General features: G+C 33.2%; 2 protein-coding genes across 2 annotated transcripts; both read left to right on the forward strand.

Moving 5' to 3' along the window:
• The first annotated feature begins 870 nt into the window (after positions 1 to 870).
• On the forward strand, positions 871 to 13,963 carry LOC112039449 (uncharacterized). Its single transcript, XM_065777010.1, is given in 18 exon segments — positions 871 to 1,465; positions 2,204 to 2,445; positions 2,533 to 2,609; positions 3,129 to 3,288; positions 3,610 to 3,634; positions 4,414 to 4,457; positions 4,460 to 4,502; positions 5,361 to 5,532; positions 5,974 to 6,047; positions 9,440 to 9,509; positions 10,168 to 10,239; positions 10,793 to 10,926; positions 11,029 to 11,107; positions 11,611 to 11,685; positions 12,345 to 12,416; positions 12,922 to 13,055; positions 13,158 to 13,231; positions 13,722 to 13,963. Coding segments are annotated over 17 exon segments (1,638 nt in total). The 5' UTR covers positions 871 to 1,465; position 2,204; the 3' UTR covers positions 13,814 to 13,963.
• Positions 13,964 to 14,147: 184 nt separating this feature from the next.
• Positions 14,148 to 16,483, forward strand: LOC112039424 (dirigent protein 16). The gene has a single exon (XM_024072301.2). The coding sequence runs from the start codon at positions 15,459 to 15,461 to the stop codon at positions 16,200 to 16,202; it is 744 nt and encodes a 247-aa protein (XP_023928069.1). The 5' UTR covers positions 14,148 to 15,458; the 3' UTR covers positions 16,203 to 16,483.
• The last annotated feature ends 2,178 nt before the right edge of the window (positions 16,484 to 18,661 follow it).

Raw genomic sequence — 18,661 nt, forward strand, 5'->3', positions numbered from 1 at the left:
TAAGGAGAATATACGAAAATAATGTAATCCAATGATGGATTTGTTAAAATTTACATTAAAAAAAAAATTGAGTGGTGTAATATTGTTTAGCAATAACATTAATACTGAATTGTTCCGTTCTAATGGACAAACTATAATAGGGTCCAAAACAATATTCATAACTTCTATGCATCATAGACTCAAGTGGTAATGGAGTTGATGTTTAAATTTCTAATTGCAAATCACTAATCCAACCTAGCTCAATTCCAACATAGTGGTTGTAAAGGAAATTTCTGTGCGCATTTGTTAAAGCATTAGTTGGGGATGCAAAAAAAAAAAAAAAAAACCTATTTTATATTCTCAAACAATACTTTATCTATTTTACCAACTCATTTTACAACTCATCGGCTGCCATGAACTCAAACTTATATTTGAAGGCTGCCACGAAAGCCCAATTTGTGTCCTAACTCATTTAATATTTTACATGCTCAGCCCGTTCACCTAATTCTACCTTTTTGAGCAAGCCCAATAACGCAAACAAGATCAATGATTTCCCCCGCAGATCCAATTAGGCCCACCTTCTGTTTTGGATCAATATCACACTACACACTACTACTACAGTACTACATTCTCCTCCGGTGCTTAGTAATGTTAAGGGTAAGAAAGGAGGAAAAAATTTGAAGCATTAGTTTGAAAAGGAGAAGAAAGATTAAGAGGGAAAGAAATGTTAATATGATTTATGAAGCCAACATATATATATATATATATTTTATATATAATTAAATAGCTATTATCACCATTATATCTATATATATATAAATTGTTTTAGGCATGAAATTGAACATGACACATTTGATGTGATTTTTTTTTTCTTCTCTTTTTGAGTTATAAAACAAAAAGCTTCCACTCCACTCCTTACACGTTAAGGAGAATTTTCATTTGAGTTAGGAATGATGGAGATTATCTCAAATTTTTCTACACACCCCATCCACAGGTGTAATGTACAATGCGGTCAAATGGTCCACATTTTCCTCATGGAAGTGTGAAACCATAATGCTGATTGGTGGACTTTTAATAGGACTATGTCAGAGAGAGAGAGAGTCAAAACAAAGGTTAGGAACAAAACAACCGAAGAAGACAAACTAATGTAACTAACGGTGTGTTGTAATTGATCATGATCATGCATGTAATAAACAATTAATGTTGTTTCCAAATTAGATACTATATTGAACAGGTCTCTATGTCATTCAGCGTGGGAATCATAATATCACAAGAAAGGACATTGACAAAATGGTTCTAATTGGGATCCAACGGCTACGAATCCCAGTTGCAATTGAATATCATATTCCCAGTCCCAGCTTTTTATGGAGCTTTTTAGACTACTGCTACACAAGTTCTTCTAAGTTACATACATACTACAAAAGCTTATCTCACATTCTTCCTGCTCTGCTCTTCAAGCTCATACAACACTGCAAAACCAGAGAAAGTAAGGTTATACTTTCAACTTCACTCTGCTACTCTGTAACCTTTTCCTTTCTTTTTATTCATATTACCATCTTTAATGTAATTTGCTTATGCACTCAATAACTGGGTTCCCATTTATATGATTTTTTCTCCTTACAATTAATAGCTTTGAAGTTGGTTCCAAAGATTCACAGCAAATTCTGTACTATCTCTTCAGCTAAATGTTTCTGTTTTTCTTACTTGTACTACCAATGAGATGCATTTTCTAGTCCTGTGGAGCAACTGGAGAATCTAACTTCAATGCAATTTTCTAATGCAGAAATTCCAATTTCATTTTGGAGATTTGTTAGAAAAACTGACATATCTGATATGGGCTACATACCTTTTTCTTTTACAACACTGAAGGTTTCTCCAAAAAATACATCTATTTTGTAGCTATTCATTATACTATGGAAAAAGAGGGTAAAAGTAAAGTAAGAGAATACATTGTGTAATTTAAATTCAACAATCTTCCTGTGATCTTGAAACTTTTATTGCTTATGTGACTGTTTCTTTTACTTAGTTTGTAATATAGGAATTTATTTATTCTATTTCTTAAAAAATCTACATTTTGGTTACTCTATAGTACATTGATGTTTTATTCCTTCTCTTTCTTTCTTTCTATTTTCAGATCTTTTAGTTTTCTTTTTAGATGCAGTAATTGGAGAAAAAGCGTAATGTTGTTGGGTAATTGATTATGTTATACTGACTGAAATGGCAGAATGAAAGTGTCCACTGGAGCAGTTGAAGCTGCAGAAGTAAATATTAGGCCAATAAACTCTGAAGTTGTTTCTCAGGAAGAAGTATCTGGGTCATTGGAGCAAAAGAACCTTGTTGATTACTCAGCAGAAAGAAAGAAGTCACTGCAAGCCCGTTATTCATATGGCATTATCTTCTTGGTAACAAATCTAATTGCATGGTTTATCCGTGACTATGGGCAAAGGCTTTTACCTCAGCTTCAATGTAAGTCAATTTCTTCCTCTCATCTCCTCCGTGTGTAGATACTTGATAGAAACAATTACAAATAATGAAATGGATATCTAATTGCAGATCTAAAAGCTTGTGGAACTGGGGGACATGATTGTTTTCGAACATTGGGAGTTCTTCGCGTGAGTTTAGGATGTTTTGTATCTTTTCCCTAAGAGTTGAAGAAGTAAGCAACTTGCTTAATGAGGATTTCTACTATATCTGAGTAATTAGACCTGTGGCAATAAAACTAATAGCTGTACAGGAACCTTTTATTCATCAGCTAATCATGATTGCCTTTTATTATATCTGTCTGAAGTACAGATTCCATAAGGGTTGCACATAACTAACAGTTTTAATGTTCTTTAATCTGACGTCAACATCTCTATGTAATTCTCAAAACAAAACAATGTCTGCTTGAATTGGTTGAGCGAAAAATGGATTTATATTCCAAAATCCAGGTTTCAAAATGTCAACTTAGAGTTGAGCCCTTCCTTTCTCTAATCTGAATCTGACCAGAAATTGAAGCTGTAAAAGTCCAGTATACTTCTAACATAATATATGAAACACAGATGATTTCATGCAGGGTAATTATATAGTTTCATAAAGGTATATTATAATATTAAGTTGTTAGTATCTTTTTCCATCTTCATGAATCAACATCCTTGACACAATCTCAGATATTTTTCTTTCTTATGTTTCTTAGTACTATTAGTACAAGGAAATTGTTTGAAGTTCGCAATACTTGGCATTCCAGATGGTGGGCATTTAAGTTTTTCCTATTCATTGTATCAGTGGCAGTTCCATTCTTCTTGTCTTCAGATTTTATTCAGTTATACGGTATGTTGAACATTTTGTTTTGGTCACAAGAAAATTATGTTATGTTAAAATTTCATTAAGAAACAAAAAATATTTGAGTCTGAATCATGCTATATTACCATCTCAATTTCTCAAAATAACAATGGTCAAAGAAAAAGTAGCTCTAGTCACTACTTCAAGCATAGAAACTTACCCTTTGAGCTCTATGAAAGGGGTCTTTAACTCTAAGACAGTTGAATATTCATCTCTTCCTTTAAATTAAAAGTATAGCAGAATCTTTGCTTGCTCTATATTGAAAAAAAGATACCAGAAATCAATACATTTGTTGGTATATTCTTGCAGGTGAATTTGCTCGCATTGGCGCAGGGTAATCTTCAGTTGCTTCTATCTTAATCAATCAAAATGTAGTTGCTTCAATTTTTTTCCTATGTAGGGTTCAATAGTTTACAAGCATATCTCAAGTTCTCAGGAGATACTGATTCCACTATTGCAGTCTTAGAAAACCAAATTTCCAGGCATCTTCGCAAAAAGTAAATGTGCCAGAATTCACATTATTTTTCACCATCTTGTACATTGAAGCAACCTGAATCTTTTTTCGTTTAGAATCAGTACTGCAGTTTGGAACCATTGTGCTCTATGTTCAACACAATAAGACAAACTTATATTAACTATGGCTCACTGTTTCAAAAGCATATCCTTATTTTTACTGAATATGAAAATAGAACCAAATTCTAAGATTTTGATGTTTCTGGGATCTGGAATTAACAAAAGCAGTCCCAACTTGAGAGCAATTAATCCAATTAGACCTTGATGGACACTGATAAATAGTGGATTCACGTATTAGAGTACTCAATCTGCCATTGTCTAATAAGATTTTAAAAGAAAATATGGTTATATTTTCCACATAAGAATAGAGTTTCTTCTGGCTATTTTAGATTCTGTGTGGATCTCAGAACGAACAAGTGACTAGAAGATCTTAAAAGAGGACTCAATTTGCTGGCACTTCTTTCCCTTGTACTAGTTGAGAATTAAACAGAAGCAGATAAAGGGAAAAAAATCCGTTAGATAACTTACATACCCCATATTGAATTTTGGAGTCTTGAATTTACATTATCACTAACATCAAGTATGATTTATTTGTTATAGGGTTTTTCTCCTCCTCCAACTTGTAAGTGTCATCCAGTTTATCAATTGTGGAATAATTACTGGATGCCTGATAAGGAAAGAAAGCAAAGGTATAAGCTCTTGCTCAATGCAAATGACAATATCGCTCAAGAGTAACTTGGAATAAGATTTATTTTAGGGCTAAGAATTTATTTCCTAGATCTGACAGTGTACAGCCAACATGTTTCTTGGATTTGACATGGCATTGGATACACTTTTAAATTTGTAATATTTAATCTAAAATCTTGAAATATATCCATTTCAAATGGAGAGAATCATATACGAGTCACTATTAGGCAGCATGTGGGTCCATGCCATTCATATCAAGAACTTAAAAAGATTGGTCGAAACATCTGGACTACAAAAGTGTCTTTTGAACATTTCTCTTTCCAGTTGTCTAATAGTGTATTCCATATAGGCTTTGGTTTAATATAGCAAGGGTCCATCTCTTGATTTTGAGAAATTAAGGCAGGTTAAAATTTTAACAAATGTGCTAACATATTATTCTAGAGGTTTTACAGATTATCATTGTTTCTATAATTAATAGTTTCCAAAATAAAATTTTACATATTTACTAAGCTTTTTAAAATTCTATTCTAGATTTTGCATTATTATTATTTATTTATTTATTTTTTTTTTTATTTAATTTTATGGATATGTAATAAAACCTTAATATGTTGTTTTGACTTTTAAGTGGAAAAATTTGCCTGTGTAACATGTTGTTGCAGCAAACCATTCATCCCAAGTTTATGGTATGATCTATGGTGATATCCTTACATTTTATTTTGGAAGAAAGGCATATGATTTCTAAAAGTATAAGGTGCTCTACTGATGAATTTAACATATTCTCTAGTATAATGACCACTTCTTTTTTGGGTACTCCAAATTATCAGTTAATTTTTGATAGAATCTTCTTTTGTATTTTACAGCTGCTCCCTTGGGTTATTCACGTCAACACTTTTCTACATTGCTTCCATATGTGGAATTGTGGTGATGTACCCGTTCTATGCCCCAAGAACGTCATGCACACTCAACATATTTTTCATCACATGGACCGCAATTCTGCTACTTGTGATGATGGTTGTATCCTTGCATTCAAAGGTATGCCCCTTCAGGAATTTCTTTCAAAAGTACTGTCTAATCCAATCAGTGTTTCAGCTGGAAGTGGTCAAATCATGTTCAAATTTTATACTTATAGATCAGATAAGGCCATTATTTTGTGGTATCGATGGTTACAATTATCAAAGTAATAGAGGAATAGTGGATATTATTTAAAAGTACTGTCTCTTTTTATTATCAAATGAGGGGAAGAGAGAGGAGGGTAGGATGAATTTACAGGTGTTCGAGATACCCTAGGAAACAAAGTAGTCCTTTTGAGGTGGATTTAAAACTAGTGCTTATGGGTCCTAACAATATATTGTTGCTTGATTCTGTGTGACATTCTATGTGTTCAAGCTTTATTGTTGTATCAAGGTTTTCATAAAGTGATTGCTCCCCCTTTCACATTCTTTCATAATTTTATTATGTACATGCTTGTTGCAGGTCAACCGAGGTCTTTTATCTTCAGGGATTATGGCTTCTTACGTTGTTTTCCTCTGTTGGTCTGCGATCAGAAGGTTAGGACTACATGCTCATATAATGACTGACTGACTTTGATCAATTAGAATATTTTTGGGGAGGGCTGGATTGTATCTCTAACCTGTTTTCAGTATTCTTTACTATGCTCTAATGAAATCATATAGGAATATATTGATGCCATAGGTTGATGCATCTATAAGGAAGGCTTTGTCATGATTGCATCAGAAGTTCAAGTGAATGTTCCAAAACATGTTTGACACAGTAGTCACTAGGACAGTTTTACAAACTACACATGTTTTGGATGTGAAACCTTGATGAAGCATCCTGTTTTTAACTTTTTTTTCAATTCAAGAATTCCATTTAATTTTCTTTTAGAAAGGCTAGCTTGGTTGTTTTGAGATAAAATCTGCTAATTTTTGTAAAACATTCACGTCTGGAAACTTGAAAAAGTTAATCAGTTCCCGGAAACAAAAAAGAAAAAAGAAAAGTACTGCCAATTAATTTGTAGACTCTGCAATATAAGATCCTTAATATTCAATTTTTTTGTCAATTGTCTTACCACCATCTCCATGGTTTGAAGTACTGCATTAAAAATTTAGAGCCAATCTAGTGATTTCAATCCCCTTGCCTGTGATTCTCTCTAGTATATGCCATGCAGGCATGAGGTCTTGCTGGACATAGACATTTGATCAAGGAGTATCAGTTATACATTTGTATGAAAAGTAATAATTTTTATCAAATGATACAAGTACTTGAGATTAATAAGTTCTACTGGTAATAGTAATAGTTTCTTTGAACTTAAAACATGAATTTTTTTTATAAGATTTCAATTTATTCAATACATTTTTCTAGAATTCTATACTCTTTTTTGGGTTANTTTTAGGCATGAAATTGAACATGACACTGTAAATCATCTTCAATGAAATATGAAAGAGATTGAAATAAGATAAAGTGACAAAAAAGAAAAATGTTGAAGTAGCTCCAACTTAATCCGTAGGTGAAATTGTTGAAAATAATAATAATAATAATAATTACCCATTTTTATGAATTTAGTTATTTGAGGAAGGATGACTTTTTTGGATAATTCAGCTACCACAACTATTTTGGCTTGGTCAAAAAAATGGATTTTCCTCACTGTAACAAAATTTCATATACAAATTTACAAGAAAAAGAAATTGAAACTTGTAGAAGGAGGTGAGATGGGGCTTTACTCAGGCAATGCATTAGCCAGCAGTCCTGCCAACTTTCACCAAACCTAACCCACACTACGATTCAAATTTACTCACTCTAAAGGACACACCTAAACCCAATGACGAGGTACCTAATAGCACAAACAAAGATATACATTATTATATATTGAAGATTCAAGTTCACATGTACACATAGGAATTAGTAATGTGAAATCAAAAAGTGCAGAAAGAGGAGAAGTAAGAAAAAAACATAAACCAAATAGAATCTCTGAACATTTTTAATAATCACAAACCAATTAACTTGGTGATTAAGATATCAAGCTGCAGCGGCATGTAAATGCAAAATATATATAGTAAGGCGTGGAAGTGGAACACTAAAGTCAGCTTAAATTAATAAATGCATGAGACTAGCTATAAAGTTAGTTGTGAAATTAAGAAGGAAGCGCCCATTATAGATTACCTTGTTCTTAGTTAATTACATTTTAATTTTACGCTTACGCAATGCAATGCAATGCAATATAGTTAGATTAGGTGTCTTTGTTCAATTGTTAATGTGATAGGTTATTGAGGGTGAGTTTAGCTCTCTAGTCTAGATAGTAGACTAGACTAGACACACCTCGAATATATGTAATGACTTTTTGTTGTAAATCTTGTGTTAGAATCTTAATATTAGGTATTGATTTTTTTTCTTCTTCTTATTTTTCCCTTTGTTGAGCAGGAGCCTCATTTTTAGGGTCGACACAAAGACTGAGATAAGACTAAAATAATCACATAGCCTTTTCCCAGGGAAAAAAAAAATTTCTCTCATACAAGTCCAAAAAGTGAACAACCATCCATCAATACTATTAGATGTTTTTCTTGGTTTTATGTTTTCAACACTTAACTAATCTCTCTGCCTCATATAAATAAATTTCATAGTTTGTATTAAAATTAAGTAATTCATAATTTTTCTTAATTAATATTTAGTTTATTTAAAATTTAACGAAAGAGGAAATGAACTATTTAAATATATATAAAAATGTAAGTGATGCATGGAGTAATTTATAAATCCAAAATATGAAAGACAATGGGATTTTCATTTCTGTGGAAGGTAACCAAAATCTGGATCACCATTTGTTAAAGGTTTTGATTCTTGAAACAATTTTATATACCTTCCATCTCCTTCTATCATATTATATTATTTATTTTATACATATATAAAAATGAAAGTCCCAACAATTCATATTATTATTATTGGTACCAGAATCGTGCTTTAAAAGATTGTTTATTAATTGAATATGGTTCACAGCTTTGCAAATACCAAATAGTCCACGAGGACGCGCCACTGCGTTTATAGATTTGGGCCCACATACTCTAGAAAACGTGACTGGCCCACAAACCTTGTCTTGTCTTTAGCCTTGTTTGTCTAAATAAACAGTACATATATAATGAAACAATAATTAAAACCATCTTTCATCACCTACTACAACTTTTCTAATTTGATTAATGCCACACAGTAATGTGTGAGACACTCTCACTCAACTTAGCTCTGCCTTTGCCTTTGCTTTCCCACAATGGGGATTGGGGGGTGCAATGTTAGAGATGTCACGAATTCAAGCCGGATTGATTTATTCTAGACAAAGACTCATTATATTAGTCTAATCTAGATTCATTATTTGTTGAAGTGTAATTCTATTTAGAAAATGTGATGTTTACATAAACAAATAATTCAAAAGGTTAAAAGAAGTTGCTAAACAATCACTAATTGTACAGTGAATGTATGTCTTATTGAGACAACATTATTTACAGCTAAAAAAAAAAAAAAAAAAAAAAAAAACTCTTAATGATTGTAGTTTAAGGGAGTATGTCATTTTGTTTTTTGGCCAACTTAATGGAGTATGTCATTTGGTTTTAAAGATCGATGGTTATTTCTTTAGCCTCTAGTTGTCCTAATATCTCAAACTAAGCTTTACCTTTTAAACTTTCAAATGACAACCTCGCAAGGAGTGCCATATTAGTTTTCTTCATTCTGATGACCTGACTGTTTGCTCACTACCCTGACATTTTGTTTCTGCAATTCTCGTATGAGTTGCTATTATTGTTGTTGTTGTTAAAAATTATTATTATTATGGTCAGTGTTTAATTAATTAAATTTGTGGTTTTCATTGGCTTAAGTCCTGATCTGGTCATGATTCCAGTAAGTTTGTTAGATCATACATCTTTCTATATAACTCCATTTTAATTTAAAATTGGATTTTCAGTGAACCTGCCACTGAGAAATGCTACACAAAAGAGCAAGTGAATGGAAATGGTGATTGGACTACCATACTTGTAAGTGACTGAACCATGATGCTTGTAATAGTTGATCCTGTCTAATTTCAGTGTGCATTGTGGACAATTGTGCTTTATGATTCTTTTGGCTGTTGAAATTGTCTAATTTCGTTTAGAGGATTGCCTGCATTTCTTAACAATCATCATAATCATGATGATACAACCCTCATCCCATAAAAAAAATACGCCTATGTTATTTTCAATTATATAATGAAGTCTAAGGGGGTACATAAACACTCATGATCATAATGATCCATCTTGGGTGTTTTGTTGTGTTCAGAGAAACAATCCACATCTTGTAGCAGAATCATTCTAAATTGAGCCAACAACATGAATCAAGAAATAAACTAAAAGCTTCATTTCATGAAACTTCTAAAATAATATTGATAGCCTAATGTGCAGAAATTAAAATGTAACTTGTTTCAAGCACTCCATAAGTTAGAATGGAAATTTTTGAGACATCCAAAGACTGCTGCTATAAATGGCTGTCTGATAAGTGTTGGTGATTTAACAATTAAAAACATCTGTTTCCGACTATTTATCTTATTGTTCAATGCATCAAACATTTATGCATAGTAGGAAGTGTTACACTCAGAATTTGGAATTTGATTTATCTAGTAAAAAATGTTTCTTTCCTCACATGGTATTGTCCTTCCAGAGTTTTTTAATGGCAATATGTGCAATTGTCATGGCAACCTTTTCGACTGGGATTGATTCACAGTCATTTCAGGTCAGTTTCTTTTTCTCATTTGTTATTACCAATCCTCAGGGTATTCAAGAAACTTCAAAATTTAGTCACTACTAGAATCTGGTTGGTAAACTCTACTATCTCAGTAAAGCCTTTTTGGCTACAGTATTCGCTCACCTGCAAGTGTTAAGTGTTAGAAGTTCAAACAACTGCAACTTAGTTTTCACTGCATGGCCTAGTTCAAATAATTTTTCTTATAAACCTTGTTTAATTGTTGAGAAAAGGCAGGATTACATGTGTTATTTCAATTTCATGTTCATTATTTAAGCAACTGGAAAATGAAAACACTGACTCGTGTGAGTATATAATACAATTATATATTCTGGTTGAGGTAAGATTTTGATATTCTGGATATGAGTACAAAAAAAGAAACACACAAAAGAAATCGTGTCTTCTTATCCTTGCTATCTTTCAGAGGGCAAAAATAAATTACTTAAGAATGTCCTTGGGGGCATTCTAATCACTCTTAAGACTGACCACTATTTCAATTTTTGTCTACTTGCTAAGTTTTATAAGAATTTCTCATGCCTTCTAGTTTCGCAAAGACGAAGTCCAGCAGGAGGATGATATTCCTTATAAGTACGGATTTTTCCACCTAGTATTCTCTTTTGGGGCCATGTACTTTGCAATGTTATTTATCAGTTGGAACCTAAATAGCTCAGCCAGGAAGTAAGCAACCTGATAACTCATGCCTTTGTCAACATTTTCCATTTGGAGTCTTTAATATCAGATGTATATACTATATATGCTTATGCCCTTTAGAACAATCAGGTGGAGCATTGATGTTGGCTGGGCAAGTACATGGGTGAAAATAGTCAACGAGTGGTTTGCAGCAACATTATACTGTAAGTAAATCCATATTTTTCTTGCTGCAATTACTTTTGCAACATGTTATACTTTTTAAGCATTAAAAAAAAAAAAAAAAAAAAAAAACTCTTAATGATTGTAGTTTAAGGGAGTATGTCATTTTGTTTTTTGGCCAACTTAATGGAGTATGTCATTTGGTTTTAAAGATCGATGGTTATTTCTTTAGCCTCTAGTTGTCCTAATATCTCAAACCAAGCTTTACCTTTTAAACTTTCAAGTGACAACCTCGCAAGGAGTGCCATATTAGTTTTCTTCATTCTGATGACCTGACTGTTTTGCTCACTACCCTGACATTTTGTTTCTGCAATTCTCGTATGAGTTGCTATTATTGTTGTTGTTGTTAAAAATTATTATTATTATGGTCAGTTTTTAATTAATTAAATTTGTGGTTTTCATTGGCTTAAGTCCTGATCTGGTCATGATTCCAGTAAGTTTGTTAGATCATACATCTTTCAATATAACTCCATTTTAATTTAAAATTGGATTTTCAGTGAACCTGCCACTGAGAAATGCTACACAAAAGAGCAAGTGAATGGAAATGGTGATTGGACTACCATACTTGTAAGTGACTGAACCATGATGCTTGTAATAGTTGATCCTGTCTAATTTCAGTGTGCATTGTGGACAATTGTGCTTTATGATTCTTTTGGCTGTTGAAATTGTCTAATTTCGTTTAGACGATTGCCTGCATTTCTTAACAATCATCATAATCATGATGATACAACCCTCATCCCATAAAAAAAATACGCCTATGTTATTTTCAATTATATAATGAAGTCTAAGGGGGTACATAAACACTCATGATCATAATGATCCATCTTGGGTGTTTTGTTGTGTTCAGAGAAACAATCCACATCTTGTAGCAGAATCATTCTAAATTGAGCCAACAACATGAATCAAGCAATAAACTAAAAGCTTCATTTCATGAAACTTCTAAAATAATATTGATAGCCTAATGTGCAGAAATTAAAATGTAACTTGTTTCAAGCACTCCATAAGTTAGAATGAAATTTTTGAGACATCCAAAGACTGCTGCTATAAATGGCTGTCTGATAAGTGTTGGTGATTTAACAATTAAAAACATCTCTTTCCGACTATTTATCTTATTGTTCAATGCATCAAACATATATGCATAGTAGGAAGTGTTACACTCAGAACTTGGAATTTGATTTATCTAGTAAAAAATGTTTCTTTCCTCACATGGTATATTGTCCTTCCAGAGTTTTTTGATGGCAATATGTGCAATTGTCATGGCAACCTTTTCGACTGGGATTGATTCACAGTCATTTCAGGTCAGTTTCTTTTTCTCATTTGTTATTACCAATCCTCAGGGTATTCAAGAAACTTCAAAATTTAGTCACTACTAGAATCTGGTTGGTAAGTGTTAAGTGTTAGTTAGAAGTTCAAACAACTGCAACTTAGTTTTCACTGCATGGCCTAGTTCAAATAATTTTTCTTATAAACCTTGTTTAATTGTTGAGAAAAGGCAGGATTACATGTATTATTTCAATTTCATGTTCATTATTTAAGCAACTGGAAAATGAAAACACTGACTCGTGTGAGTATATAATACAATTATATATTCTGGTTGAGGTAAGATTTTGATATTCTGGATATGAGTACAAAAAAAGAAACACACAAAAGAAATCGTGTCTTCTTATCCTTGCTATCTTTCAGAGGGCAAAAATAAATTACTTAAGAATGTCCTTGGGGGCATTCTAATCACTCTTAAGACTGACCACTATTTCAATTTTTGTCTACTTGCTAAGTTTTATAAGAATTTCTCATGCCTTCTAGTTTCGCAAAGACGAAGTCCAGCAGGAGGATGATATTCCTTATAAGTACGGATTTTTCCACCTAGTATTCTCTTTTGGGGCCATGTACTTTGCAATGTTATTTATCAGTTGGAACCTAAATAGCTCAGCCAGGAAGTAAGCAACCTGATAACTCATGCCTTTGTCAACATTTTCCATTTGGAGTCTTTAATATCAGATGTATATACTATATATGCTTATGCCCTTTAGAACAATCAGGTGGAGCATTGATGTTGGCTGGGCAAGTACATGGGTGAAAATAGTCAACGAGTGGTTTGCAGCAACATTATACTGTAAGTAAATCCATATTTTTCTTGCTGCAATTACTTTTGCAACATGTTATACTTTTTAAGCACGTAGAACTGAGTCTATTGAAAGTACCTGATGCAATGCACTAGAATCAGGCAATAGTTTGGCCAATATATGAATACTGATGCAATTATGCAAGTCAACTAAGAAATGGTGTTGGTTTGGTTGTACCCACTACATTGAGGTTTGTTCAATTAAACACCTTCAATAGCACTGAAAATTTGGCTAATATATGATACTGATGCAATTAGGCAAGTAAACTAAGAAATTCCACCAGTTTCAGCTAAGGAATTCAACACTGACCGCCATGATATAAATTAGTGTTATTGTTATTATTTTTTAAGAATGTTACACTATTGTGGATTAGCTTGCGAAAGGATTTGATATAAAATTGGGAGCCAGGATTTGGAACATGTTTGTGATGTAATTATTGGCTCTTCTTTGCTTAATTTCTAATCCATAATCTTTATGCAGTATGGACCCTGATCTCCCCTGTTGTGATACAGAGCAAGGTCATTGACCGTGATGAGCCTATGCAGCAGACAGATGAATCAGCTATTCCATGATATATTTAAAAAAAGGGCTTGCTTTAGCTTTTTCCCGTGTTATGTTGTAATCATTCCTTCTTTCATTCGTCATTTTTCAACCAACAAAAAGGTCAAACATTCGCCAAAGAAAGCAAATCTTAGACTCTTAGTATAGCAAGCAGAGAACAAGATGCCTGGCAATAGTAATTACCTTTATTATTATTATTATTATTATTATTATTATTATTTTATACAAGATAAAATTTTTACTTTAGCCTAATCTAAGTGTATATGTATGAAACTCCCTCTTAGAGACTTGAACCTAGGCTCTTACCCTCCACACCTTACAAGCATTTATACTTGTGGAGTGATCAACGCACCAAGGGTGCACGGTGGTTACCTATTTTATTTACATTTAAAAAAAAAATTTTGATCTTACTTTAGTGATGGACTTAAGCATATGAAAAGCTTTGAAATAATTAATTAAGCCAGGAGGCTTCTTTCCTCGATGGGTTCGCTGTCCTGGCAAAGATCATTGTTAGTGAATAACTTGTGCAATACAAGGTTGCACTACCGTACAATGACCTTAAATAATGAGTTGCATTTGTTGCATGTAGAAGTGCCAATAACGGGAAGGGGGAATTTGAAACTATGCCAGTTGAGTTATAAAGCTCATGGTAATAATGCACAACAACCATTGCTAAGCTTTTGTTTCCCCAACTAACACCAAGCATGATGGCATTTATAACAAAGAGCAAAATATTCCATTATTAGCTTGAGGCACGTTTTGGTATTAAGTAAAAACAAAAAAAGGGATCTACAAAATTATATAAAATGGAGGGGAAAAGAAAAAACTCAATGCCAAATTTCCAGAGGTTGCAAACGCACTGATGTGATATCACGAGGATATGCAAATAAGAAGGCAGACTTCTTTCCTGATTTCATTTACATTGAAACGGTATGCCGTATGCCCATCTAATCTTCAGTGGTAGCAACTTAATGCCCAAAAATAATAGGTTCTCGATGGTGTTAGATTTTATTTATGAGCTAGTGTAGTTCCAGATAAAGACTTGTAGAATATGCCATGCGCTAGGAACCTCAATGTGTATATATATATATATATATATAGACATAGTACAAGATAATTGGTTACAACATAAACTAATTTTACTTTTGGTCATGAATGGAATGGACTTTGTGTAGATTTGTATAATTAGTTTTCCTTGACCTTGAAATATATTAAATCATTTCCATGCTGTTCCGGATTATATATGTTATGAAATGGTTTTGGTTTAGTTGTACCCGCTACACTGAGATTACTTTCCATCTCCAACCTCTGCCTACGAGCAATTCAGCTTCCAGGAGAAAACATAGTAAAAACTGGATGGTTCTGACACAAACATCACTTAATCCTGAGGATGATCTCTGTGGAACCTACATAAACATCAGACCCCACTAACTCCCTGAATGCCATTAGGACTTCAAAGAAATAATGTCCAACAGATATTTACTAAAATGGAATGGTTCACACTCCTCATAACAACTCCCTTTGAATTTGACATTCTGACATTCTATACCATATATATAGCTATCTCATGGTTTGTAGCTATCTCATATTCATCCAAAAACCCATAATCTTTTTAATCCTAGAAGACCCTAAATCTTTTTAATAGACAAACTCAGAATGTCATCAGCTTACATTTTCCTCACAATGTTAGTTGCTCTAGTACAAGTGGGGATGGTTTTTGCTGTAGTTGACCCTGTAGCAGCCACTGGAAAAGAACCAATTCTTGAGTTATACATGCATGACATTCTTGGGGGTAGTGGCCCCACAGCAAGGCCAATCACTGGCTTGCTGGGTAACATCTATGATGGTCAAGTGCCCTTTGCAAGGCCAATAGGTTTCCTTCCCCCTCAAGGTGGAGTGGCTATCCCCAATGCCAATGGTGCCATTCCTACAGTTAATGGTCTCAATGGCATCCCACTAGGGACTGGCTTAGCTGGTACAAATTTTGCGGGAAAAACAAATGGTCAGAACCAACCTCAAATCCAACTAGGACCTGATGGTTTGGGACTAGGATTCGGAACAATTACTGTCATTGATGATGTGCTGACCTCTGCACCTGAGTTGGGGTCACAGACAATTGGTAAAGCTCAAGGAGTTTATGTGGCAAGTTCAGCAGATGGAACTACACAGATGATGACGTTTACAGCCATGATTGAAGGAGGGGAATATGGTGACAGCCTAAACTTCTATGGTATATACAAGATAGGAAGCACCATGTCATATTTATCATTGACTGGTGGTACTGGCAAGTTCAAGAATGCATGTGGGTTTGCCGAGGTGCGGTCACTTATCCCACCTGGCCAACATGTCACAGATGGTGCAGAGACATTGCTGAGGATAACAGTGCATCTAAGCTACTGAGAATGGTATGAAAATCTAAGAGAAAATGTGAATTGTTTCTTGAAGGTGAACCTGGGCATGGTTTTTTTGTTTGTCAGTTTGGTTGAAGTAAATCAAAATTGATTTTGTAAGTTTCTTCAGTTTTTCTTTCTCTTCTTCTTTTTCATTTTTTTTTTGTTGATAAGTAAGTTTCTTCAGTTTTTCATTTGTAACACTGGCCAAAACAGCAAAAAAGATTTGTTCTGATGAAATATGGTAATGCAATGTAATTGATAATCCTTCATGATTTGTTTCCAGCAGTGTTTTCCTGACATAAATAATGAAACTGAATGCTCCTATAACAAGGAAAAGTTTATCATCAAAACACCATGCACCACGCAACATCTGTATATCTTTCAAGGTGTCATTTCATTGAGCAAAGAAAATTTGTCCCAAGAAAAGAAAAAATTACTAAGGAAAAAACACATAATATACATCCTTGTCATGAAGTATAACTGAATATAAAGGCAATTTGGCGATTTCCAAATCACTTGTAAAACTGAGAGCAACTCTACTTTTGCAATTAACAGTGCGCTTGGAAGAAATTGTAGAAGTTTCAATCAACTTACTAGTTCTAAATTGTGGTTGTAGTTACATTTGGCGCACATCTATGTTTTACAATGAATTCTACAATGCCCCATGGAAAGAACTGGCCAAAAGAGAAGAACTACGTGATTACTACAATGGCTGTCCAAGATGTTCAGAAGTTGATATGGAAAATGATTGGAATTCAATTTTTTTGTAGATTGTATATCCAACACAATGCTAAGAGAATAGTTTTCACAATCACCAACACCAGAGAAAAAGGATTTTCTGAATAACCTTTATTAGTAACAATTCAAAAAAAAAAAAAAAAAAACGTTTATTAGTATAAAAAAAAAAAAAAAAAAAAGTTTATTAGTAATGATAAATTTCTTCATTTTAATAAAGGGACTTCTGTTAACTCCAAATGGTGAAAGATTATGTCTCCTTATAAACTATTTCCTAAGTTACCTTCCTCTTATATGTGTTTTTCAAAACCTATCATACCTAGACAAGTCAGCTGTGTTCCAGAAATCTTGCTCTGCACTAGCTTCTATTATGTTCAGCAAAAAAAAAGAAAGAAAAAAGAAAGCTTAAATCATATTTCACAGAAGAAATCACTTCTAGAAAATGATTCAATGGAGCTTGGCATGGCACAATGTGATTCAGAGCAAAAGACGCAGCATTGTTCAAGACTTGATAAAATTGTAGCAATAACATGATTTTGAACTTTCCCAATGACTTCCAAAATTGAATAAAGATAAAATTTGAGGTTTACCTGTGCCAAAAGATGTAGCATTGTTCAAGACTTGATAAAATTGTAGCAGTAACATGATTTTGAACTTTCCCCATGACTTCCACAATTGACTAAAGTTTAAAAATTGACTTACATTTTTTAAAATTTAAGTTGCATACACATCCAATGAGTTTCGAAACTCAATTTTTGGTTTTTACTCTATTCTTATTCAAAGAAGAGTTACCATTTAAAATGGAACTCATACCATCCACATTTTATTTATTTATTTTTATTTTACAGGCATACCTGTAACATTGAAGTTAGTGGTTGGACTGTATTGAAGAAACATTAATTCATAATTACAAATCATTATTGCATGGAACATGTTGAAATTATTTTTGTTAATTTTTATTTTCTTAAAGCCAATAAGCTTTGAGGTGTAGAGTAGAACAGCTGAGTATGTTGAGGTAGCAACATGAGAAAGATTAGGAAGTATATCAGAAAAATAGGAACCTGTTCCGGTTCTTGAAAAGTCTTAGTAGTTCATGTAGCTCGTGTAGCGCTAATAGGTGTGATGTAGAATTGCGGTGGAGATGATTTAGGAGAGTCCAAGGATGGTAGCATGTCAGACTGTATGAAAACATGTCAAGAATTATCAAAAAATTAAGTTGTAGTAGATTCCATGTTTCTCCAGCATATCCACCATGAACCAAAATTATCCCAGCAAACTGCTGCTTCTATTAATTAAAAGTAAATCTTTATTAGCTGCAGGAAAAGACTCCTAAGTTACACGCAGTTGGGATGAGTCAGTTCAATTTTGTCATGAATAATATCTGGTGGAACCCGGCAAACATTAGGCCATGCTTCTCTATCCCATCAAACCATACATGCGTACATGTGTACATACATACATACATACAAATATAAACCATACATTCATATATGCGTATGTACATACGTACATATAAATATTGAGGTAGATAGGTAAGTATTATCTTTTCTTCTTAATGGTCAATAACTAATACACTTGCAACAAAACAACTTCAACAGCTTCACTTTCTTCAACAACTCCATCTTAAGCTGGCCATTTCTCTATATATGAGAAGATCCAGAGGCCATTTGCATGATCATCCATAAACCTTCATCTTTCAATTCTTACAGAACCAATAATCCTCCAATATAC

Source organism: Quercus suber, unplaced genomic scaffold (assembly GCF_002906115.3).
Source record: "Quercus suber isolate HL8 unplaced genomic scaffold, Cork oak 2.0 scaffold_146, whole genome shotgun sequence".
NCBI lineage: Eukaryota > Viridiplantae > Streptophyta > Magnoliopsida > Fagales > Fagaceae > Quercus > Quercus suber.

Excerpts from the sequence above, each read along its gene's own strand:
- LOC112039424 (XM_024072301.2), top strand. The coding sequence starts at position 15,459 with ATGTCATCAGCTTACATTTTCCTCACAATGTTAGTTGCTCTAGTACAA.